At 33.8% G+C, this 25,938-nt stretch overlaps 4 protein-coding genes across 6 annotated transcripts; 2 read left to right on the forward strand and 2 right to left on the reverse strand.

Moving 5' to 3' along the window:
- Positions 1-425: 425 nt before the first annotated feature.
- Positions 426-3,929, forward strand: LOC143915957 (uncharacterized). The gene is made up of 4 exons (XM_077436778.1): positions 426-504; positions 1,587-1,829; positions 3,443-3,669; positions 3,774-3,929. The coding sequence occupies exons 1-4, from the start codon at positions 426-428 to the stop codon at positions 3,927-3,929; spliced, it is 705 nt and encodes a 234-aa protein (XP_077292904.1).
- LOC143916059 (uncharacterized) lies at positions 2,947-9,316 on the reverse strand. Its single transcript, XM_077436946.1, has 16 exons — positions 9,050-9,316; positions 8,778-8,875; positions 8,236-8,414; positions 8,004-8,159; positions 7,554-7,684; positions 7,291-7,463; positions 7,024-7,208; positions 6,834-6,942; positions 6,554-6,757; positions 6,417-6,476; positions 6,137-6,346; positions 5,973-6,048; positions 5,228-5,306; positions 5,019-5,124; positions 4,779-4,922; positions 2,947-4,704 (listed from the first exon to the last, which is right to left on the reverse strand). The coding sequence occupies exons 1-16, from the start codon at positions 9,146-9,148 to the stop codon at positions 4,224-4,226; spliced, it is 2,490 nt and encodes an 829-aa protein (XP_077293072.1). The 5' UTR covers positions 9,149-9,316; the 3' UTR covers positions 2,947-4,223.
- LOC143916060 (uncharacterized) lies at positions 9,094-22,982 on the forward strand. 2 transcript variants are annotated; one of them, XM_077436947.1, is made up of 9 exons: positions 9,094-9,896; positions 9,970-10,145; positions 20,382-20,518; positions 20,596-20,817; positions 20,886-21,080; positions 21,156-21,278; positions 21,371-21,643; positions 21,729-21,771; positions 21,853-22,982. In XM_077436947.1, the coding sequence occupies exons 1-9, from the start codon at positions 9,781-9,783 to the stop codon at positions 21,918-21,920; spliced, it is 1,353 nt and encodes a 450-aa protein (XP_077293073.1). In that variant the 5' UTR covers positions 9,094-9,780; the 3' UTR covers positions 21,921-22,982. The 2 variants fall into 2 exon arrangements, with proteins under 2 accessions (XP_077293073.1, XP_077293074.1); XM_077436948.1 differs by having other exon boundaries at positions 9,564-9,896; positions 9,979-10,145.
- Positions 22,666-25,912, reverse strand: Gcat (Glycine C-acetyltransferase). 2 transcript variants are annotated; one of them, XM_077436950.1, is made up of 10 exons: positions 25,867-25,912; positions 25,653-25,804; positions 25,304-25,470; positions 24,860-25,056; positions 24,692-24,793; positions 24,404-24,611; positions 24,149-24,329; positions 23,604-23,796; positions 23,327-23,504; positions 22,666-23,240 (listed from the first exon to the last, which is right to left on the reverse strand). In XM_077436950.1, the coding sequence occupies exons 3-10, from the start codon at positions 25,434-25,436 to the stop codon at positions 23,083-23,085; spliced, it is 1,350 nt and encodes a 449-aa protein (XP_077293076.1). In that variant the 5' UTR covers positions 25,437-25,470; positions 25,653-25,804; positions 25,867-25,912; the 3' UTR covers positions 22,666-23,082. The 2 variants fall into 2 exon arrangements, with proteins under 2 accessions (XP_077293076.1, XP_077293075.1); XM_077436949.1 differs by lacking the exon at positions 25,653-25,804.
- Positions 25,913-25,938: the final 26 nt, after the last annotated feature.

The raw sequence follows: 25,938 nt of genomic DNA on the forward strand, positions 1-25,938 counted from the left end.
GGGCAAATAAAACGCCATTAAAGCATTTGAAGTGCTTTCGTCGAGGCAATTCAAACTTGGCGCAGCACATGTTTGGGGCCGGCGTGTTTGTAAACTGTGACCGACACTGCGCGGTGAGCCGACACATATGGCCACACCACACCACACCACACCACACCACACCACACACATTATATTATGTCTATATTTTTTTACATTATATGTATATGTATGTATATACTTACATTCCCTTATCGTTTACCCGGCCATTGTGCCAGGTAACTATTTCCGCGGATAAATATCGACGAGATCGTGTGTGCTGTATGGATGGTTGTGGAGTCGCGATGCGATCAATCAATCATCGCACTCCATGTGTCGTCCATCAATGTTGCATCATTGTTATTAATGATCGGTGTGTATTCAACAAATTGATTTATAAGGCAGCAATGTCAGCTCGACCAACACGTGGATCGGTTCCGCCTAATTTCATTCCCATACAATTCGTAAACAGGTACACTAATGATGGTATACAGTGGCGGTCGTTTTTTGTTTTTCTTCTTTATACAAATAATTATGGTCAAGTACGAATCCAAATTTGTCGATAAGGTGTAAGTTTCAAATACACCAAATCCCGCTTATAAACGTTAAAATTCATACATATGTTCCGTGGAAAATTGTGCATTTCCATAATATGCATGAAAATCATATTAAAAACGTAAAATAATATTTCGTCATTCCCCTGAATGATTCTCGATAAAAGGCTGTATAATCGTCAAGATCACATCAACATAGGGGTAAAGATGACAATGCCATACATATAATCAAAATAATCCTCGGAATAAAAGGACTCAATTTATTTTAGTCAAATAAAAGAAAAGACCGCGTGAAAACAAAATTAGATGAATTACGATCGAAGTAAGCAATAGAAATATTTTTGCAAGTAGGTTATTTAATGAAAAAAATATACCAAACGAAAAATTAAAATTAAATATACCTACACAGATAAATAAAAAAAAAACACTCAAAATTTTTTATAATAGCGCGTCTTGAAAAATTTCTTAATTATGTCGTCAGATTTTTAAAATACAAAAATGAGAAGCTTAACTATGTAAATATTAAATTCGGTTCATTATTGTATAGTGCAACTGCATTTGTAATTTTTTTTTGTATATCAACATACGTTGTGCATATGGAATTTCGATCAAATTTTCTATTACGCCTCTGCATTTTACTATTGATTTATTCGGTGGGCGTACGACTACGATAAATCAAACAAATGGATTTTTAAAAGCAAATATTAGTACGAGGAAGTTGCTAAAAACTATTATTTGCATATTTATTCGGAAGATTGTAAAAATAAAGAAATAGAAAGAATCATATTAGTCATATTAATTCGTACGAGAACGTAACGTACGAGACCGCAGAAATAATAGAAGAGCGAATACACGAGATTAGTTCGATTACATATTAGTCATACGTGCAAATTCGTAGGTATTATTATTTATGAGTTTTGGAAATTGGAGATTGTCGGATACAAAACCAGACCAGAAGGATTCTGGTCCTGAAATTGTTAAATGATTCATCATAATATAATAAAAAGTATGCAGTCGATAAACAGAAGAAACGCCACACTGTATTATTGGTTTACGAAGTGTTAGTGTCTTCTGGCGCTGAAGTTCACAATGTGACACAGGGCACATGGTACTCGTCGGATGTTGATGACACTCTGTTTACGTCTTCACCAAACTACACTAGGCAATTAAAATGTTTGTTTTTACAAATACGTGCATATGTATCTGCTTCTGTAACAAGACTCTTATCTTTTCTACCCTCGGTCGAGTGGCCGCAGGGTAGTTTGACAAATTGACACGTTTCACATGAAGCGATGTTTTCCTGAAACCTATATGTACTACATACCTACATCCACAGTGGTGTCACCTCAATTTCAGAACAAGTTTCCAAATTTGTTTCAATTTGTACGTACATACATATATGTATTGTATATTTCGAAAAAATATTTTTTTTATTTACCTGCTATGTAATCGACTGGGACCTTTTCGAGGTTGTAACCGTTGAAAACAATTTTGAAGATCTGTACATATGTATATTTGACAAAAATTATATGAATTTTTATATTTCCAACGGGTTTCTAGAAACCCATGGAAATCATTAGGGTGACACCACTGAACATAGGTATTGTGGCGGCTCGATTCGTTAAGTGTAAAATCCATTTTATTGACCTCTCTCACCTATGTACATATCTCAGCACTGATGCGAATATAAGTGAATGAAAAAATTATGATTATTTTGCTATAACAACACTACATATGGGTTTGGTGCATCCGCTCTAAAATCGCCAGATTAACAGAACGGCAGCTTTAAACGTAATTCTCGTTTTCTCGAATGATAGATTGCACATCAGATGACGGGTAACCTTTCGATGTGCACAGATGCAATTATTGATGAGAGAATTGCATTTAAAGCAGCCGTCCGTTAATCTGTCGTTCAATTTGTCTGGCGATTTTAGATCGGATGCACCGCATCCGTACATATCGATGGCTTGGTGTACAGATATCGTATATCCACTTTTGAACTTGTATCGAATTTTAAGTTTGTAGGTGCAGAAAAAATTCAGGTTTTTCCTTTCAAGTTATTTTATGCGTATGTACCACATATTTCACTCACTAGTCAGTATCAATGAAAAAAAAAAATCAAAAACTGATGTTCTATACGCTGCAATGGTTTTGGCGATGTATCTACATGCATATGTAGATTTACATATATACACTAATAGTGAAAAGATTTCACTGAAATACCAGTACTACATGTACTTCTACTGTAACCTAAGTTTACATTTCAATAAATTGCAGGGATTTCCAAATTAAACCAAAGTTGCGATTCATTGGTTACCAAAAGCTCCGTAATTCGTCAATTTTTTTCAAGATTTTCAATCCAATGAAATAGTTTGGCATTAAATTCATCTTTATTGTGTCAAATTGTTTGTAGATATGAAATATGTATGTATACACTTCCACATTAAAATACGTATGTATGTACATAATAGTCCATTAGGTAGTTGTATGTATAATATACATATATGTAATAGTAACGAATTGTGTAAACGGAGGCGTTGGTGTTGATGGGGGGATAGAAATAATAACATCAATTTGATTATATACAAAACGTAATATATTATGTATTCAATTGGGCTGAAAATATACAATAATTTTACAACCACATATTTTTTATATATGTATATATGTATATACATGTACATGTACATATGTATCCACATGAGCAATTTGAAATAATACAATTGAAAAATAAATTGTGACACTACACTACACTACGTACATACATACACTAATTTAATATCTAGTAGGGAAGTGAATGAAGCCTGAATATATATGATAGGTATATAATATATGTATAAATGTATATTATTAACGTGAAACACTTACAGCTTATAGGCATCCACTGCAGTCAACGTCACCGACATCAACCAATCAACACATCATAACATCTAATCATTCAGTGCACAACGCATCAAAAAGAAAAAGATCATGGTCGCGGGCCGTGTTTAGTAATTTACAGAGAAAAGGATTGGAACGTAGATTTCAAATTCAAAAATACATAACAAAACCAGACAGGAGACAGTTGGCAGCCACTTTAGGACTGACCGATGCTCAGGTAATAATGCTCACTTAAAACACATTATCAACGCGATTTATCGCATCGTATCGTAGAATATGCAATATGCAAATCTACAGGTTGTGATATAATATACTTTTCAGGTGAAAGTGTGGTTTCAAAATAGGAGAATGAAATGGAGGCATACAAAAGAAGGACGCGGCGCGGGGACCGCGGTGAAAGATGAGGCTACGGTGAGCGGAGCCGATTCTTCAACACAAGACACTGAAGATATCGACGTAGACACGATCAGTGATTAAACACTGGAGAATTTATACCTACTAACAATCTGATATAAGTTGAATAAATCTGTGATTCTTTTATTACTTAAGTTACACTTCATTACAGCGTTCAACTGTGGATAATTTGCTACATGTATAAATCTCTATAAATTTAGCTAAAATTTTTCAATAAAAATGATATGTAAGTTTTACCTGCAAATCATTACATACACATATGTATATGTACATACATATTATGTTATAAAACCAAACTAAAGTGATATACATCAACCTAATAATATACAAACAATGCCAAAATTATCATACAAATGTTTAATAATCCACTAAGCGTTTAATGGGCGCTTTTGTCGTTACAGTTTTGCTATCGTGACTTTCGTTTCTTCCATGTCTTCTTGAAGAATGGTCATCTTCACTTTTTCTACTGCTATCGACGTAGCTTCTATCATAGTAACTTCTTTCCTCTGCATTCCGGTTTTTACACAAGTCTCGGTACTTGCTATCTTGAGAGTTTTTACTATCATAATCTCGATTTTCAAAAGTATTCCTGCCGCTGCCGCTAAATGAACTTCTACTATGAGAACCAAAACGATTGTATGATTTTTCAGGCATTTTTTCAACATCCTCTTTATTTCTAGGATTGGAATATCGATCACGATCTGTCGATGAACATTCATTTTGTGGACCTTCAAATTGTCTTTCAGATTCATTTTCCCACACACGACCTTTATCTCTAATCTTACGAGGTGGACTTTCATCATACTTCTTCTTATCTTCTCTATCCAAAGATTTCTTCCTATAATATAAAAAAGATACACGAATTATAGCACAAGTGTAAATTGGACTGTATTATCAAAAAATTTTCACAACCTTTGATAACGAGGAGACGATCGAGCTGGTGATCGAGAAGATCTAGCGGGTGATCGAGGGGATGATCGGTTTGGCGAAGTCGAACTATCATCACTATCCGGAGAACTGTATGAAGCTCGTCGCTGATGCCTCATTTCACGTTGCCTAGAAAATGTTCAATCCAACGTAATTTCAACATGTAAATACATGCATACATACACATACATATGTATGTATTTTAAAATAGCATTTTAGAAATACCTTCGCCGTATTTTTATAGCCATTTCGCGCATTTCATCGTCTCTCTCTTGTTGCATCTGTTGTTCTCTTTCAAGACGTTCTGCTTCAGCTTTTTTGTCAGCCCGCACTGAAAAAGATCATCGAATATGTAAATACATACGAATGTACAGTTGTATTGCGTTAAATGATGGAAAAAAAGCATTATTAATATAAATTTTCTCTAAGCTTACACTGGCGTGAAAGTTGAGCTTGCATTTTTCTTCGTAAACGTTCTTTCAAAGATAATTTTTCGTTCGAGCCTGCAGATAGCTGAAATATGAATGAACCATCTGAGATTAAATATCATAGTTACGCCACTTGTTATAATAATACTCTTCACTGACGAATACTAAATTATTTGAATGGATAACATTTTTCTACTTTCTTCTTGAGTAACGTGCATGTTGAAATTAAAAAGCAGAAATTAGCTTGATAGCTAAAATATATATAAATAAAATAAATAAAAAAATAAAATAGAACTTAAAACGGAAACATCAATGAAACATTGACGAGATATTCTAGTTTAATATGGAATACACATGTACGGTCGAAGAATCCCAAAGTAAGAATTAATATAAAACATATATTTTTTTCAACACTGGAAAGAAAAGTTTAACAAAGTGCAAGTCTTGTAAAATATACCTGAAAGTGAAAACAATTGCATTATAAATAAAAATACACATTCAACAGTTACACAATTTCACAGTACAGTTTTGAATATTCGTCCATTGTTAATTTATTATAATATTGACTAATTGTCTAATTGTCATGATTTATCAATAGATAAAAAGTAAACAAAGTCTTTGTTCGACAAAAAAAAATAGCTTTCGACGAGAATGATCACTCGTTTGACGAGGTTTTCACAAATTATTTATAAACTGTACTGTTTATTTAAAACTGGTCTAGGAGTGGCCCAATACAATGATTCTTACTGACTTTGGATGCTGATCCAGAACTACGGACTATATTCGACACTTGGCTGGTTTTACTGCCAACCAAATTTTCATTCATTCTGAAATGAAATAAATAAATGTTTGAATAAAAACAATGAAATTGTAATTGTAACCACTGAATAAGGCAAAAACTCGAATCACACGCACTTGTCTGTGGTGTTTGATTGATCGTCGCTGGAGTCCACAGACAATTCGCTAGAAGAGGACTTGCAACCTTCTCTTTTGCGTCCGTAATAACGTGGTGGTCGGACGGTGGGTGCACACGTTACATTTACACCCGACGAATGTCCGCGTTCCGGTGATTTTGTCGTTTTCGTGTTATTAAATTTACTATTACTGTTTCTACGATCCGATGAACTGAAATCAAACAAGATTCACAACACATGGTAATAATGATGAATTTCAATAGCAGAAACCAAATAATCACCTTTGTGACGAAGAGCGAGAGCTTCTGGAGGAGTCACTAGAACTTGAAGTCCTTCTATGTCTAAAAGGAATGATTGATTCTATGTATTATGAATATAAATCAAAAATTACTCAATGCTTTTATATGCAATGGGATACCTTGAATGACTACGTGAAGATCGATCACTGTAAGAATAATGACCTCTTTCGGCCGATCTGCTTCTTGTTCTGTTTCTCGACTTTGATCTGTATCCTCGTGATTTTGATCCATGTGATCTAGAGCTCCTCGAAGTGCGACCTCTGGACCACGAACGTCGGGTCCTACCATACGGAGATCGTCGAGGTCTTCTCGGACTGAGTGACCTAGTAAAGAAATTTAAAAAATAAAAATCACTGATTTTTGGTAGGTTTCATAAAAAGTTTCAATGCCAATCAATACCTCTTCAGATTTTTTTTAGGTACATCTCGTGGCAGAGTTCCATGAATTTTTGGTTCAACTGTAGCTTTCACTTTATCAGCGTAAGTAATTTTATTTGGTAAAACTTTTCCTACAATAAGTTACAAATTAAGGCATTCGTAATCTATACAAATTTTTAAATACATATATGTATGCATCGAATTATATTTACCTAAATCTGGTGGATGATCATCATCACCTCCAAAACTAGTAATATAAGTGACAACATTAGAATTTTGTTCAGGGGGCGATAAAGATCTAGTAGGCGAAGGAGATTCGTGTCCAGCATGACGTACAGGTGATGGTCTTGCGGCATAGTGTGGCGGACTGACAACTCTTGTAGCCAAAAGTTTATCCCTAAAATTGGAGAAACACATTACAGATTTGAAACCATATAACAGATACATCTGTATATTTGAATATATCAGACAATATTTACCTGTGGGCACGTCTCTGCCTTCTGCTTTTCCTCCCAGAAAATAAAGCCTTTTCTTTCTCTTCCCTCATCAACTGCCGGTGTCTTTCGGCTTCTTGCGCATCGCCAGTTAAAAAAGAAAAGAGGTCTGTATCCAACATGCCAAATTGAGTGCCGCAGGCATTCATCGCATGAGCCTAAATTAATTTAATTTGTGTTACATTGTGCAATCAAAGTTATTCATGTGTGTGCGTATACAACTTGTCATGTTTGACAAGATATGAGACCTGAGTAGGCTCTACTTTGTTGACATCTATGCTTAAATCTACATCCAATATTTCCAAATCAGATTCTTCCTCAGAGTCATCTTTGTCATCGTTATTAGTGGTAGCATTCGAAGAAGCAATACTCTTTGGATCTGCCATAGTATTAAGTTTAAAGTTAAGCTCAGTTACATTTATTTATTTATATAGCAAACTGCTGATACATATAACACAAAATAACAACAAAAAATTATAAATCATCTTCCACAAAGGTATCCATTAAAACCCTTCAAGAAAGCATCAATGTTATTAGAACTTCTAATGCTTTCAGGAAGGGCATTATACATTTGAACACCTCTGTGAAAAACACCTCCTGCAGTTTTAGCTTTCTTAACTCTACCTATAAACATAATAAAGTATTTGCATAGCAAGATTTTTTCATTAAATTTAGAGGTTCGAGTACTATATATTTACCAAATGGTTTAGCAGACGAATCGTCATAATTATATCCAATTGTCGCTCCGTGCACTTTATTTTTTTCATGCAATTTCTCCTTTTGCAATTCTTTTTCTTCCAAGGTTACTCCAAATTGTTCTTCGATAGCCAACTGGTGAAGAAATTTTTCTTCACCTGAATTAAAACAAGTAACCGTTTTAAAAACGTTTCAAAAAACAAAATAAACACACATTAAAAAAAAGATACACACTAATTCCTAAAAATATATTTTGAGCCAATATTCTGTATCTTTCGTAATTGCAATTCCGTTCTTCTTGGCTTAGATTTTCCGTAGCTATGTCGCGATTTTTAACCTCAGGTATTATATCTAGGTGAGCACGGACATCGAACCGATCGATCACATTACTGTGATCACCCTGCCAAGGCATCCTGAAACATAAAAATCCATTACAGAAGGGTCTACACTCGGACGTAAGTGGGGTGACCTATAAAATTTCACCAATCAAGAAGAAAAAAAAAACCAAAGAAAAGTTCTTTTCTATTCCATAGAAAATAAAGGGACCGTTCGCCCAATCTAAGAAGACAAGAATAATAAACGAAATTAACTAAGCGATTTTGTTCTAAGGAAAATTCAATAATCTATGAGTGTGAAATTCATCAAAAATTCCAAAAAGGGGTAGTCTTTCTATATACATACACATTGATTTAACATTCAACAGTTTAGATTTATGTTTTCGGGAAAGGATCCACACCTACATAGTGGACCGCAACTACATATGTGGTAATACGTACATGATGGAGGCACTGTCGCCCGCAGCAGCGATTGCAGGCTCTAAATGTATTTTACAAGGTCTACCGTGAACTTGTAAGATCTGAGTGGAGTCTGCATTCTAAACATACAAAAAAACAATAAACTGACATGACTAAATCGTCGAAAACAATAATAAAGAAAGAAACGGTGATCAGAACGAGCAAGAGGTTATGTTGTCGAGCATCGAATGTGAATGAGAGTGAGTGTGTGTGTGTGTGTGTGTGTGTGTGTGGGTTCATTGAATTGAACTGACGATTTTATCGTAGAAGTCTCTTCTTCTCTCCGCCCTTCGCCTGTAGTCGACGATGAGCCCTCGAATGAGGCGCTCCTGCTTGCGCGCCTCGTGCCACATCTCGCTCCCGAACTACTGCTCTCTTTCTCGAACTGCTGGACTCTTAATTCCCGACTATCGACTCCTAATTCCCGACTCCTGAGCCGACGCCGCAACGATCGATGATCGACGATCGACGCCCGCCTCGCACCGCACTGCACCGCACCGAATCTCCACTCCGCACTACACGACACCCAACCTGACGGAAATTGTATGACATCAATACATTCTATTTGCAGACAGACCTCTATTAAAGGACTTACATACACTTTTCTTTTTATTATTTTACTGTCTCATCAAATTCAGCGTACACGAACGGTATCATTATCTAAATTTCGATGTTTCGAATTTTCGTTTTCATTTTCTTAATCGGCGTCTGCTCGTATTTGTGCACTTTTGCGACCACTGATATGATGGTAATAATGATCGCTGCTTTACCGACTAAAGTGACAGATGACAACTGACAGTCGCGCAACGCTGTCACTTTTCGATTTATATCCATGGATAGCTAGATTTTTCCTTGTCATTTTTACTAGTTAAAATGATTGCTGATCTGACAGTTAAATCTCATTTCGACGATACGAAAAATTTACTTCTTAGAATATTTATTATCATAACCTCAATAATATAGCATCGTAATTCTATGCGATACGATGTCTATCAGCGCAAACAATAACAAGGAGACGTTTAAATTGCTCGATCTGTCTAGTGACACCGATTCTGATAACTTGCAAATTGAAATTGTGCCCCGGAAAAAACGCATCAACAGGCCAGTATCCAATACCTTATGTAAACAATGGACGTGCTAATTTTAGCTCATAAACAATTTAAAATTAATTTAGGTCACGCAGAAGTCGAAACTCAGGCGGATCAAATATAGTGAAGAGCGAAGCGTGGGGTCAAAAAGCTATTGCTATCGGAATAACTGCCGCTCTGCTGGCGTGGCTGGTGGCTTTATCTTGGGCTGCTGCAGCATTGTCGGAAGATACTCGTCGCTTAGATGCGGCTATTCGCGAAGGTAATATTTCAAATGCATTTATTTCATATGAAAAATTAGCACATGTAATAGGTACTGTTTACATTCAAACATTGATAGTCTATTTATTGAATACAATTAAAACTAAATTTACAGCATAGTGTCAAATTTGGACTTCTTCCGCAAAATATCTCCACAAATAACGATACATAATTATGTATAATACATGAATGATGTAGTTTTGGCTGTAATTGGGTTATTAATTTATTTTTCAACTTTTTCAGTACTTTTTCATATGAAAAAATGTATTGAAATTTAATTTGTTTAAAATGGGGTATTTCAATTACCACGTTACCGAACTATGTATATTAAAACTTCGCCATCTAGTTAATAGTTTTATTTTTTACTTGGTTCATGCGTAACGTTGAGTTGGTACACACACACACACACACATATATATTATTAGATGTGTCGTGATATAATTACCCAATAGTTCATTTTATTCTGTGACTTACAATTGCATAGGGTTGAGCTTTCTCCGAGTTTTGTAAATTAAATTTTGAACTGTATAAAATGATTCGAAAATTTGCACTAGTCAAAATATTATTCACGTTGGTTGGATCCTGTTTGCAGAACTACATATATACATATGTACATGTATATATGTATATTTGAAGACGTTTTCGACAAATATATCTCGACTTAATTAAAATATATAATCTAATATATAATGTCGAAAGAGACTTTGTATGTTTTTGATTTTTAAATGCTTTTTATTATTACTAAATCTTAGTTCACAACACATTTTATATCTATTTAATAAAAATATCTATTTATTTATTTTATTTATTAAAACTATATTTATATCTACTGATCTAGTGATCATTTTCCATTTTACAATTTTAACCTTTCCACCGCGTACGACTACTATACATGTCCTAGCGAACATGCCCTCAGCGCGTGAGACACGCATAGATGTCTTGGAAGTTCCAACCTGTATAATTGCCGTCTATTGTGTTACAATTTTATAACTTGGTTGAAAATATTACTAAATGTATACTTTACCAAATTCGATAGATGGCAGTAGTAAAAAAAAATCAATATAGGCTAAAATAATTTATAAAATATTACAACCTATATTTATAGTCGAAAACGCGATAACAAAATCCGCAAAAAAGCAGCCGCGTACATGTTCGCTAAATTTGGCGACGCGGGCAAAGGGTTAATGTAATTTGGTTAGTAATCATAGTATTATATTATTCTAATGTACAGCATAATATGAAAAAGAGATCAAAAACCTATTGAGACTTTGTATGTAAGTAAATAATGTCGGTTGGAAAATGGTTGGGAACCTCGAAAACAATTCAAAATTTCCATGACGACATGGGGACGGGGGGCGCTGGGGGAGCCGCCGGATTCTGGTATAATATATAATACATCTAGTATATAATTTCGAAAGAGACTTTGTAAGTTTGTAACTATAGTTGGTTGGAAATCGAAAACGAAATGAAAAGTCAAATTTTCAATGACGACGATTCGATTGGTTGATTGAATATATATTTTTTTCGATTGAAATAAATTTAATAAAAAAACAAATGAATATTTACTATTAGATTAGCCATGTTTCAGCTGTTTATATTACAAATACTGAGCGAAGCTGGGTATAAAACAACTAGTGTATTATATATGTATTATAGAAAAAGTGCAAAAAGCATTTCTTCGTTTTCTTTATAAGAAAGAGTATGGGTACTACCCATATCTCTATCCTACTCCTTTCCTTTTGGGCATGCTTGGGTATAATTCCCTTGAACTTCGGAGAAACTTCTCGTTAATTCGTTTCGTTCTCCAGCTATTGCGTGGTAATACGTCATGCCCGTTGTTGCTGGAACAGTTGGGACTTTATGTCCCTAATAATTATGTGCGTGGTAGACATCATCATTTGATGGTTGTACCTGCTGCTCGCACACTTCTTTTTCGAATGGCTCCTATTTCAAGAGCTATTCGACTTCTCAATGAAATCGTTGCTGCTGTCCCTGAATGTGATATTTTCCACCTTGGGGAGCGTAGATTATCGGATATTATTTTAACATATTTATCTGGTAACCTGCGCTCATCATTACTTTCTTAATTTGAATGTGATGAATGAGTGGAATCTTAATCTACTCTCTTCCATTTGGGCCTCGCTGTGATTTTATTTTTATTTATATTTTGTTTTATTTTATTTTACTTTTTCTTTCTCCTTTGTATATTTTTATATACTATTTTAATTTTGTTCAGTGTAAACAAAGAATGGGATTTATGGATTTTATTTTTAATTTTTACACTTTTGTTATTTTTTTTCTCTCTGAATGATGTATTATTTTCCTTTTGTTACTTTTTTTTTTATTTTATTTTACCATGTTTTCTGCTTTTGCTTTTTTCCTTTATTTACAGTTTACTTGTTTTTATATATTTTTCAAATGTAGGCCATTGTGGCGCATTAGGTTCTTCCTGTAATGCCACAATGGTCCAAAACTATTAAATAAATAAATAAATTAATGTACATATGTATTTAAAATAGAGTTAGTGTATCGACTATCTTTATATATGTATATGATGTGTACATGTACATATGTATGTATGTATGTATATCCAATAATAAAAATTTGAACTAGATTAGACGTCACTAGGCATCTGACCGGGGACGAAAAGCGATTGCAGTGTAGATTCCCGCAACGGTGATATACATACATACGTATACGTATACGAAGGGGTAGCGATTGGGCGGACGGTGGTGGTGAGTGGGTGAGTGGGCGAGTGGGCGAGTGGGCGGTGGGCGTTTGCGCATGCGTTTCCTTGCGAGGGCTTTTCACGGAGAGAAACACCAGAGAGAGTCAGTGTCGAGTCGCGTCGTCCTAGTCGTCGTCTCTTCGTCAATCGATCGATCGATCGATCGCTCGCTTACCATATTGATCACACCACCGACAACCGAACTTGTTGTGCTACTGTCGTGTCGTGTCTTATCGTGTCGTGTCGTGTCGTGTCGTGTCGTGTCGGTTACTTTAATTTGCCATTTCGAGCGTACCTTATACGTATGTATTTTAGTACTTCTTTACTATTCGAATCGTTTCAATCGCGTCTCGGATAATATCTGTTCTCTCTACACAAATACTGCTACAGACCTACGTGTGTATGTACATTGTATGTATGTACGTACATACATATTCGATTCGTATACATAGTTCGATTTGTGTTCATATCGTCTTTGTGTTCTGAATCTATTTATGATTCTTTTTATTGCCCCGTAGGATGATGATCGATATTATTATGTGAATAGTTTTACTTTATTTATGTACGTAGTAACAGTAGATGAAGTTTTGTGATCATGCGAAAATTCAAACTCAGAATTGATCATTGATCACGTTTTCATCGTTTAGAAAAAATTGTGTGTATTTTGGTGATAATTCGAATACCGTTAATCCGTAACACAGAAAATTTTGTTAAGATCCCTCAATCGGAAGTGACAGTTTACTATTTTTTTTAAATATGTGTGCTCTTTACCAAAAACGATTCCAGTATAATCCTTGTATGACATGTAAATAAATAATCAAAAAATTTGATAAACCGGCAATGGGATTTTTTCCTTTTAGAAAAGTCAAAAATGTGATCGCCCTTTTTTTTCCACACTGCTAAACGTATCAAGCTAAGCAAATATTATATGTACCTATGTATAGGTATATGTATTCGTACTAACTTGGAGTTGATAAGGCTAGAATTCGTAATTCGAAGTTGTAGTTTTATTTTGACGCCTTAAATGTTTTGATATTTTGTGCTTGTAATATTTAAAGTGATATTAAAAAAAAAATGTTTTTCGTGAGTTTCCCTACATTAGCGCTCAAACTTGTATCGAAAATGTTCTCAAAGCCGGTACGTGTATGTGGACGTCATTATCAAATTTTGTTTTTGTTACTTCTTATATTCCTCAAATACCTAGATAGAGTCATCGGTTGGTCACATCCGATTTTTGTTATGGCGGTTGTGTTTGAGGGATTTTGAAATAATGGATTTTTCCGAGTTTGCGTTGGAAAATGTTCGATTTTTCACGACATTGCTTTCTCATTCACGAAAGTGGTTTGCAATAAGTTGTAGCTATTTACATATATACCTATATTGTTTTTTCTAAGTAGGCGCATTATGTAGAAAATATGCAAGGAACCGATCGATGGACGTCAAAAAGAACGTCGATTAACATTTTGTTATTAGTATTTTTGAAATTATAGGCAAAAGTGATTCAATTGTTTCTCACATTATTTTTATTATTTATTTTTAATTCCAACTTATTGAAATATACGTTTTTATAAATATGAAAACTGACAGCTTTTGTTTGTAATTTAATTTCAAATATGTGAATATGTTACATTTTCATTTTTTTACTTTTTCAATTCTTTTTACCGTATATAATTCATTATTCATAATTTTCATTATTGATGGCTCATAATCGTTAAAATAGTATTTTGTAAACAAAAAGCATACAAGTATGTACAATAGCAGAAAAAATAAGCTTTCCGGTTCGTCGGTTTTTGGAAGGTGTGCTTCATTTGTCTATACTAGTGCTTCCCAAATTGGGGGTCGCGATCCCCTGGGGGGCCGTAGGATTTCTCGCGGGGGCCGCGAAAATATTCAATAGAAGGAACAAATATTCATTTATGAATATTTTTCCACATTACATATTTAGGGAATGTATATATTTAAGGAAATATTTCCCAAACTTGAATGAGGATTAAAGGACAAAAACACCATTTGCCAAGCCCTTAAAAAATGATCATATTACGTGGACAGCCCAAGAAGAGTTGATCGATATCAGATCAGATAATTTGCTTGAAGTGGAATTTAATGAAAAAAGTATTTTAGAATTTTGGTTAAGGCGACAGCAAGAATATCCTGCTATTGGAAAAGAAGCCCTGGTAATTCTTATTCCTTTCGCGACTACGTACCTATGCGAAACAGCATTTTCGTCATTACTTATATTAAAAAATAAGCAAAGGTCATGCCTTTCCACGGAGATTTTGGAAGATGCTTTGCGAGTTAACATTTCTGACACTGAAACCGATATCGATTTGTTATGTAAAAACATGCGACCTCATCTATCGCATTAAATTGTTTCATGTGTGTATAGTTTTTATTTAAAAAAAAAGTTTTTAAGCAAGTTCCTATAATTTTGTGCTGAATATAAATATGTGTATTATAATTGTAATAATTACAGCCAAATAAACCTTTTAACTAGAAAAAAAAAATTTTTGGGGTCGGGAATTAATTCTTTCAGATTTAGGGGGTCGTCGGTTAGTAATTGGGAAGCACTGGTCTATACTACCCTAGTTTTATAGTTAGAATTTTGTATGTACATATGTATAATTCATGTAATATATGTTTTCCAAAATATATGTATGTATGTAAATATATATGTACATATTCCGTTGGATTTTTTTTATGTAAATACATATGTATGTAAATATGTGTATATATTTAATCAATTATTGAAATTGCGTACCCGTTTTAATTTTCATTTCAAAATTGTACTAAAAATGTTTGCCTTTTTGATTAATAGTGTTCTGATAAATTGAAACGATAACGAAATAACCCGTAAATTTACGTACAATATTGCGATAATGTAAATGCTAATGCATACATATGTACATATGTATATGTAATAGTGTAGAATTGACAAAGTAACGGTGAATTTGTGACGTTTACGGTTACGTTTTTTTTGTCACCCTCGTGTGTAATGTACGTATGTATTTCGTTGTGTCAATCATCATTTTAGTTGTGTTTTATTTATAATACACATTCTTATTTTAATACATTTACTACGTATCCTGTTAGTCATTTTCTAATATTTATTTATTTATTTTTTATTATCATTGGGTACATGCCAGACCGTCTGTTTCTTATCTCAGAATATTAACTACGATTATACCAGTATAGCACACTATTTTTTTGTCGTATTCTGAAAAACTCATACGTACATATGTTCGTACATACATACATACATACATACATATAAGTCAAGTACATATGCAGTATTCCACCGAATGAAATATGTACTCATACATACATACCTATGTATACAATTGAATATCGATCAACGTTTTTCAATCATCAGGTCGAATCTTTTTGTTTTTAAATTTTTATATTATTAAGAATTGCGTGATTTAAAAAAAAAAGTTACGAATGCAATTATTGGTCTCGTTTATAAATCGTTTGCCAATCGTTATTTCCAAGTGCGATCGCAATTTGTTTGTTTACCGCGTCTGAAATGCCATACACGTACTCGCACTCCAGACAAGGTTGATTCAATACAATTAGCAATGGCAATCGTAGGCTTTAATCGTACCTTTTGCTACAGCCTATCGGATAATCCGCAAATAGATATCGAGGACACGTGCAAGGAAATGCACGTGGAATATATCACATCACTCAAGTCTTTCATTGTCACTTAATTAATTAATGTACATACATAATTCAATGGCAAATCACATATTCCCAAAATACATGTACCTACACGCTTTAAATATTTTGGTGCTTTCGTCGTATTGATCTTCCTCCCACTTAATAAACCTACTTACATACATACACATGTACATTTGTACATATGTACACTTGTATACGTATTTGCATCAAAGTTTTATTGGCTATATTCACGTAACTTTTCCGTGCTGTTGCTTTTTATTTATGTTATTATTCATTTTCAGGCCGCTTTCAGTCGTAAAGTATACGATTACATTAACTTTGAAATTAATCGAACTACTAAAAGCGGAATACGTATAAACTGAGGAAAACCAAAGTACATACCTACCTTAATTTATTCGAGGTCATTTCTTTGACAGTTTTCACATTGAAATTATTCATTATGCACGATCGATTTTATTTATAATGCCTGCATTTCTCGTATCGATTCATTTTATTTTAATACTAAATTCGATAAATATTAAATGTATGTATGTACGATGACCGTGGTTTAGTCGAAAGGTCGAGGGTTCGTCCTCAGGTTCTGATTCCATTGACCCAAATAGTATAGATGCAATTCTCGTCTCTAACGTTTGTCATATTATGTTATGTTGCATTTATAAACGAGTTTTGTCTTGAGATGCCTTGGATTGTGGCTGTTCACCTGTGCGTAGGACATTCGTCTGACTCTTTCATAGTATGTACATACATATTATACATAACTGCATAATGTTGACCGTGAGTGTATGATCTACATTCACCTTGATGGAAATCTTCTTAATTGCATCCATGCAATACAGTAATTAGCGTTTACAATGTTTGAATTTAAAGTAGGTACAAATGTATTTAATAAGTAAAATGTGTACGCATAGAAATACCCAAGTTTGGAATGAGAAGAGATCTAAAGAGAAACACATGCATACATTCCTAGAGTGTCCATAATACCCTAAAATATATTTTTTTTCCTGAAATTCTACAAATTCCCAAAAACTCAAAGATCATTTGGATTCATAAAGGTTTATTTAACTTCATTTGTATGGAGAATACAGCGATTTTTTTCATGTCTAACCGATTTGAATATTCTCTTTGGGATTCACTCAATTTTTCTTCATATTCTTTAAGTACTAAAATTTATATTTTTAACCCTGAGCTATGTAGATCAGTGGAAGATATATTGACAAAGAAAGTGCCCGAATAGTATTCATAATAATAGAGAGGAGATCGAGGTTGGAATGTTGAAAATCATGGGAAGGGATCAAAATGGTAAAGAGTAATGACCAAGTTGGGAGATACAATGTATGTATAGAGGAATGAGTGAAAAATATGCACGGACATTGCTAGATAGAGGAATGGATAAAATAAGTCTTCAAATGGTATCTAAAATAAAAGTATGTATTGGGAACATAAAGTATAGAAAACGTGTTGGTTCCCATTATAGGGAGACAGGAAAAATATTACGAGTTTTGTCTCAAGTCCTGTACCTATGTATATGTACTTTCAAAATGATATATGATATGCATAGATAAGTTTTGCGTGTCTATATTTACATACATATGTATGTATGTACGTTCATTGTATGTTTTTTGTATATTTGTATAATGCACGTATTTCTTATAAAAGGTTTAACCTTGTTTTTTGAATTAAATTTTGTCGAGGTATTGTTTTGTGACCAACAGGTGACACAGGTATGTATGTATGTACATATGAACATACATATATGAAAATGTGTCAAATTACCTTTACACCGACGTGAAATTTTATCTATGAATAATTCAAAATTTGGAATAATTTTTTTACCAGGGTATGATTGATTTGGACTATTTTTAAAAATAATTATTTTTAGGAAAGGTCACATTAGCAATAATCAAAATTGAACTGGCGACAAACCACTTTGTTTACTGCGCAGCGTTTCAAATTCACGTGATTTATTTTTTTTAGATTACCTACACTTGAGTAAACGTTTCGATCATTTTAATCTCTATGGATGCCGTCGTACAATCGATAGATTGATTTATTAGGCATACCTTATCTGTGTACATGCATACATAGGTATGCATTCATATCTACACGTACACGTATTATACATACATATGTATGTGTATACGTGTACATTTTGCAATTAAATTAAATTAGAATCATCAACATGGCTATTTGTGATTCTTCCTTTTTTCTACCCAAAAGTTTACCTTTTGTATTTTCTCTTGTTTATATTATTTTCTTTATTTTTGATTTTTTATATTTATATTTCTGTACTACTGTATGGTTTCATCGACTCTCCAAACTATTCTTAAATAAATAAATCTGATATAATATGATATGAACTGTTTTAATAGTGGCCGCGGCGTCGAGCTCCAGTTCGGTGTTGCTTTTCAAAAAAAAATAATTTATTTAAAACAATCTCGAGTCGATAGATCGGATCGATAAAAGCGTCCGCCGTCTCATGCGATAAAATGAAAACAAAGAAATAATTTTCACATTCGAAACATATGTACATATGTATTATATGTGTGTGTCTACTCGAAACAGATATATCCGAGACGTTCGATAAGCGCAGGCAGATAGAGGTGTCGGTGAAAATTGAACACGATTGAGTGAGTGAGTGCATCATCAGCAGTAGCAGCAGCATCAGTGATGTGATGCGAGATCGGTGAAGAGTGGAGAGTGGAGAGAGCGGCGAGGAGTCGACATGGTCGGGATGCAGGGCGGTGGCGGAGGCGTTCAGGTGTCGGTGCCTCTGCGTGCCGGAAAGAAAATGCGCAAACGACGGGAACTGGACGCGCTGGCCGGGGGCGGGGGCGCCGGGGGGCGCAGGCTCCTGGCAGGGTCGAGCGACGAGCGCGAGGACGGGTGGCCGTGGGGCGCGGGGGGCGGAGGCGGCGGTGGGGGCGGCGGGGTCGGGCTGGGGAGGGTGAGGCGCCGGAGAGGGCGCTGCGCCCCCGCCGCCAGAGCCTGCGCCGCGCTCCTGCTCTGTGCCTGCGCCACCGCCACGGCCACCGTCGTCTGGCTCTTCATCGACGTGCGCGAGCAGATCACCTCTCTGAGGTCTCAAATGGAACTAGGTCTATCTTCCTACCTACCTATACATCACTTTTCAGCTAATTATGTATTGCACTTTTCACTTTGGGTAGAAAACTATATCCGATAAAAACCCCCATGGACTCTTTAAACATGAAATATTCCAATAACACAACACAAAAAATAAACATTTCAAGTTAAAATAATATAGTCAAGTTTCTTTTATGTTATCTACATAAGTGTCGCGACGGTACATTATTTATCGGTTCCAAAAACCGATAAAAGGTGATAACTTTCTATGAAACTTTTTTTAATTATTCGGTATATTATAATAAGCGTCCGTTAATAAAATCTTTAGTAAACATATTGCTTTATTTATCGATTTTCGGAACTGAAAGTTTCCCTGTAACTCGAACGGCCGACGTTTCAAAGTACTGAAGTTTAAATGAGTTTTCTTTTTTTACTTAATATAATTAAAACTTTTCATTTGATATTTCTATGGACCTACGTTTTGCGAGTAAAAAAAATAATAATTGAAACTCGACGCTCGAAATTCTTTTATTAAATATTTTACTTTTAATTTTATGAATTGTTTTTCCATTTTCTTTTTCGTTTATTGTTTCGAGTCGCGAAAGCTGTATGTAATAAAATTAAAAGCGTCGTTGAAGAAAATGTTAATAAAATGTTAATTTTCACCTTTTCGTAAAAAAATTAGATTGTATGTATATTTCCATATTCTTTTCACTGAAATATGTAGTCTTTATATGTTTTCGTTTTCAGTATCTGTGGGCAGTCAAGGTGTCGGAGATGCATTGCAAAGGTGTCACTCGACAGCTCGTGAATTGCAGCACAATCACACGGAAATGGCGGCAAAACTCGACAAGTTGATACTTCGAACCGATAACCTGACATCGCAGGTGGTGACATCGCAGATAATAATTGGATGGAACTTGGCCATCGAATTGACAATTGAATTTTGTACATGTTTGTACAGGTGACGGCGTTGCAAGCTGGACTCGCCGGTGTCAAACAGCAAGTTGCCAGTGCACCGGAATTAGTCAGTGTTCCCGAGCAACTCACCTCACTCGGAGCCAACGTCGCTAGATTTGGCTCTCAAATTAAAGATTTCGATTCTACGGTAGCATCGTTACGAGCTCAATCGACTGCCGTGTCAGACGGCCAAGTTTTACTGCAAAATAATATAACACAGTTAAAAGTACGCATTTCATGTTTATCGTAATAACTTACGTGTACGTTAAAACAATTGTTCGTGTTTGATTTCAGACCCAAATAGATCAAATATTGAATACAAGTCTCGCCGTAGATGGAGTTAGTAATGCGAAAAGCTTAGAGCCGTACATAAAGCAACAGTCTGATTTGCAAACAGCTCTAACGCAACTCTCCGCCAATATTTCGTTGATCAACGAGACATTGGCCACAAAAATAAATTGGGCAACACAAGATTTTCAAAACGATCATGTAAATACCTCTTTAAACAATCGTCGGTGAAATTTAAATCGTAAGCGGGACTAATTCTAGTATTGTTTGTTCTAGCATAAAGTTACTGGACTTTTAGAATCGGTTCAAAATAATTCGGCTGCACTCAGTAGTCTTCACACTGCATGGAGACAAGGTAGCGATGTTTTAACTCGCAATGTTACAGCACTAGCAATGAAAGTGAGTATTTATTACATACATACATATGTATGTGTAATACATTAAATGTTGTACGTATCCTCGTTTTAAATTATAATAATTAAAATTTGTAGATTGCCGAAAAGTCTTCGGAATTACAAAGCACGGTTGAGGAATTAAAACGTCTCAAAGAACAACTATCTCATGTTGAGGCCAAACAACATAGTGATTTAACGAAGGAATCTAATTCTAATTCCATCCCAATCGACGTAGATGATGAAAAAGAAGATGTACAACCAAATGATATATTATCAAAACCTCAATATGTACAACCACCGGTACCAATTGCTGCATCTCAAACTATGAAAACTCTTCACGAGAGAGATTCTGAAAGCGATCTATCTAAGGTATATTTTCATCTAACTGCATTTTACTCGATAAAAGGTTAAATGTTTCAATTTGAATTTGACTCATTAGGTATACTCATTTTAGGTTTTGGGAAGTACGTTAGCTCCGATTCCGTCGACCACTAAAGGTAAATTTTAAAATTTCAAAACATAGTTAATACATAAATATGTATGTATGTATGTACATAGTAAATTTTTTGCTATTTCAGCTACTACTATAACGTCTCGAGTCGCAACGGGAAAGCCGAGCATATTGAGTAGCTCCGGAAGTGCTTAAAAACATTGTGTGTTTGTTTTTTTTGTATATAGTTCTCGTTTTGTTTTGTAAAGTTATCACTGCGTTTCAGTATTTTAAATGATTTTGTGATGTGCATACAATCTAACTATTATACATACATATATTGTTACCGAATTTGTATCTGGGAAAATTTATTATCATTTTAAGAATGAACAATTTGGCTGTATTTTAGTAATAATTGTGTAAATATTATATTATTTATTAGGAACTATTTTATCCTACGTTAAAACTCGAAAGCGAGAATTTTTCGTTTACTATGTAAGACAAATTTGACTATTGTTTTATCAAAATAATAAACATTTGACGATCATACATATGTATATTTTTTTACTCATACTAAAATCCTTTGCAATTTCACGGTATACTTGCACACATCAATATTTTTTTTTTTTAAGTTTTTATTATGTACATGTATGTAAATATGTTTTAGAAATCTACAAATATTGGAGTTGTTAGAGATGTTACAAAAAAATTAAATCGATAATATTATTGTCACTAACTTGTATATTCCGATGATGGTCAAGTGTACCGAATTTATTGTAAGATGGTTCCATCCATTATTTTTAAAAAGCTCATTAACTTATTACATACATATGTACATACTATAATATTAACTAAATGAATCGAAGTTTTTTTTTCTAAATTGTTAAAATACATTCATAAATATGTACGTATGTACATATGTACATACGTATGTGTGTAGATGGAGTATTGATAAAATTGCCAAGAGTCAAATAGATTTTGTATTTGTTTAAAAAAATTAGTATGATGAATTACATAGTTTGAATAGAAATCTAGTGATTTGTTGGAAATAATACGCTTATTTCAAATACATATGTAAATTAAAAATAGATGGAAAAATTGTATTATAAAAATGAATTTCTTGCAATTTGCATAATCAATGTCAATTTAATTCGGTAATATTTATAACTTATTATTTAAATATTCGCATACTTATTTATATTATTGACAATATTTAATATAATTTAAAATTTATGTAATCTTTAAATCCAAATGTATAAATCAGTGCTGCTATTATAGAAAATATAAAAATATAAACAAAAATAGTTTTCATTCAGGTCAATTTTAAGATTTACTTTACAAAATAAATTGTGATTAAATTATTGACAATTTCACTATTTTACTGTATAATATTGAGTTCCTTGCCAATTTTTTTGAAAGCACTGACTGCTGTCATAATTTGGTCAGTCCCATGAGCGGCACTAATTTGTACCCTAACCCTGGCAGCTCCTTCTGGCACCACGGGATAACTGAAGCCAATCACGTATATGCCTTCCCCTAAAAAAAAGGTATTTCATTTCAATGTTACATTCTTACTGCTGAATATTTTAGTATTGCAATTGGACAGACATATAGAGACTTACTTAACATTTTATTAGCTAATTCGTTTGCTAACTTTGCATCACCTATCATGACGGGACAAATCGGATGGTCTTTTCCGCTTATTTTGAAGCCTGCCTCTGTCATTGTTTTGCGGAATAATGTAGTGTTTTCTCTCAACTTTTGGCACAATCCAGGCGAACTTTCAATCAGGTCAAATACCTTTAATTTAAAATGGTTGAATATATAGTATGTATAATTTAGTGATTGTGATCTCAATTACTTTCTCTTTTATGGAAAAAACTAAAATATTTTTTGTACTTTGATTGCACTTCCAACCACAGAGGGGGGAAGAGAGTTCGAAAACAAATATGGCCTGGACACTTGTCTCAACAGATCAATCAGTGGTTTTGTTCCAGTAGTATAACCTCCCATTGCCCCACCTAGTGCTTTTCCTAATGTAGAATTTATAATATCAATTTTTCCCATTACATTCATGTATTCTTCGGTTCCTCTGCAATCAAAATAAATTATGTAAGTGTTTATAGTACCTAATATTTACATATACCATAGTGGTCAATGAAACAATGAAAGGTTTCCACCTTGAAAATATCAATATTTTCATGTTTTAAGATATATAGGTACATACATATGTATGTATGTATGTTTTTGTTTATTTAAATGAAGTTTATAATGTTTGACATAAATTCAAGTAGCAATACACTGAAAATAAGGTATTATTCAAATTGTGAAGGAATCAGTAATATGTACATATATGGGAAGATTTGGTAGTGTCATGAAAAAAAAATTATGTATGCACATATGTTTGTAGATATTTTTTGTATTGTTAAATAATTGTTTATTACCTGCCAGTTTCGCCAAAAAATCCAGTAGCATGACATTCATCAATGAAAGTGAGGGCGCTATATTTTTGGGCCAAATCAACGATCTCGATAAGTGGAGCAATTGTACCGTCCATTGAAAAGACGCCGTCGGTTACTATTAGTTTCAATCTAGCATCGCTGGTTTTTAACATTGATTCCAATTCTGCAGGAATATGTATGTAGATTTTATTTAAACTAATATACAGATTATGACAGACAGAATGAAATATCGATTACCTGCCATATCTCTATGTTTATAACGGAATTTTTTCGCTTTGCACAGTCGTATACCGTCTATTATAGAGGCATGATTCAACGTGTCAGAGAAGATAGCGTCGTCTGGTGTTAACAAGGCTTCGAACACTCCAGCGTTTGCATCGAAACAGGAAGCGTACAATATAGCATCTTGCCTATTGTGAAAATGGCTTATTTTACTCTCCAACTCCTAATAGATGCAAATATTTTCTTTCAAAGTATAAAGAATTAACTTGTATTTAAGGGAATGAAAATGATACTTTTATTTACTTTGTGAATCTCTTGGGTTCCACATATGAATCGAACGGAGCTCAATCCTGAACCGTATCGATCCATAGCAATTTTTCCAGCATCGACGACTTCAGAATTATCCTTGAAATAAATAGTAATGTTATAAATGAATGCAACTTTGTCGATGTCATAATTTTCTTCACATACCGATAATCCCAAGTAATTGTTGGCGCAAAAGTTCATAACTTTATTTGTGCTATTTTTTACCGAAATATTAATCGTCTGTGATGACGTGATGATACGTTCTGCTTTCCATGTTCCAGCTTTTTTGATGCCGTCCAATCTACTCTCGAGAATTTCGTTTAACTTTATTTTAGCTACACTTGATTGTAGACGACGAGATACTAAAATTTGGACAACTCTGAATTACCATACGAGATTAACACGATGTGGTCACATTGTAGCAATTGATTTGACGTTATATTATGTACATCCCGTTTAACATGATATTTAACACACCCATACAATATGTACATATGTAGTACATACATACATACATAGTCTTAGTCGGCGACTTGTAGAATAAAACAATTGTATACAAGCCACATAGTTCAAATTAGTACAAATTAATACATACATATTTATACTTACACTGAAATATTGGGTGAAATCTGCGCATTTTGCAGACTACAAAATGTAGAGAGGGAGAGAGAGAGTAATGTATTGTACGTTCACTTCTCGCAGACAAGATTGAATAATGGCTAGGGTTTATAAACCTGTTCATGTGCTATTACATACCAGTGTTGCTCAAGCTTTTGCTATATAATAAAATAAATAATAGTTAAAAACTAAATTCAGTTGGGTAAATGCATAGTGCAATTAAATACTCTGTTCTATTATTATTATTTTGTATGCTCTCTGTATTAATAATTTATCTTTCTCATTGAAGTTTAATTAGTGAAAAAAGTACATATGTATATATAAATGTATAATATAGTACATATTAGGGATTGTCTGTTTTCAAAAACCCGCTTTTTTGGGTAAATTTGTAACGTCCGAAAGCCACTGTTTTTGTTTTAAAAACGCCTTATATTGTATGCAGTATTTTTTCAAATAAAACAGTAATGCTTAATTTGAGAATCCGCGACCCACCTGAAGATTTAAATCCATTATGAACACATACATATGTATATATGTAGATAAATTGTACTTACATATATATTTAAAGATGTCACTCTTGAAAATATTTCTTCGAATAGTGGCTTATTATGCTCTTATTCTATATT

This window comes from Arctopsyche grandis, chromosome 8 (assembly GCF_051622035.1).
Source record: "Arctopsyche grandis isolate Sample6627 chromosome 8, ASM5162203v2, whole genome shotgun sequence".
Lineage (NCBI taxonomy): Eukaryota > Metazoa > Arthropoda > Insecta > Trichoptera > Hydropsychidae > Arctopsyche > Arctopsyche grandis.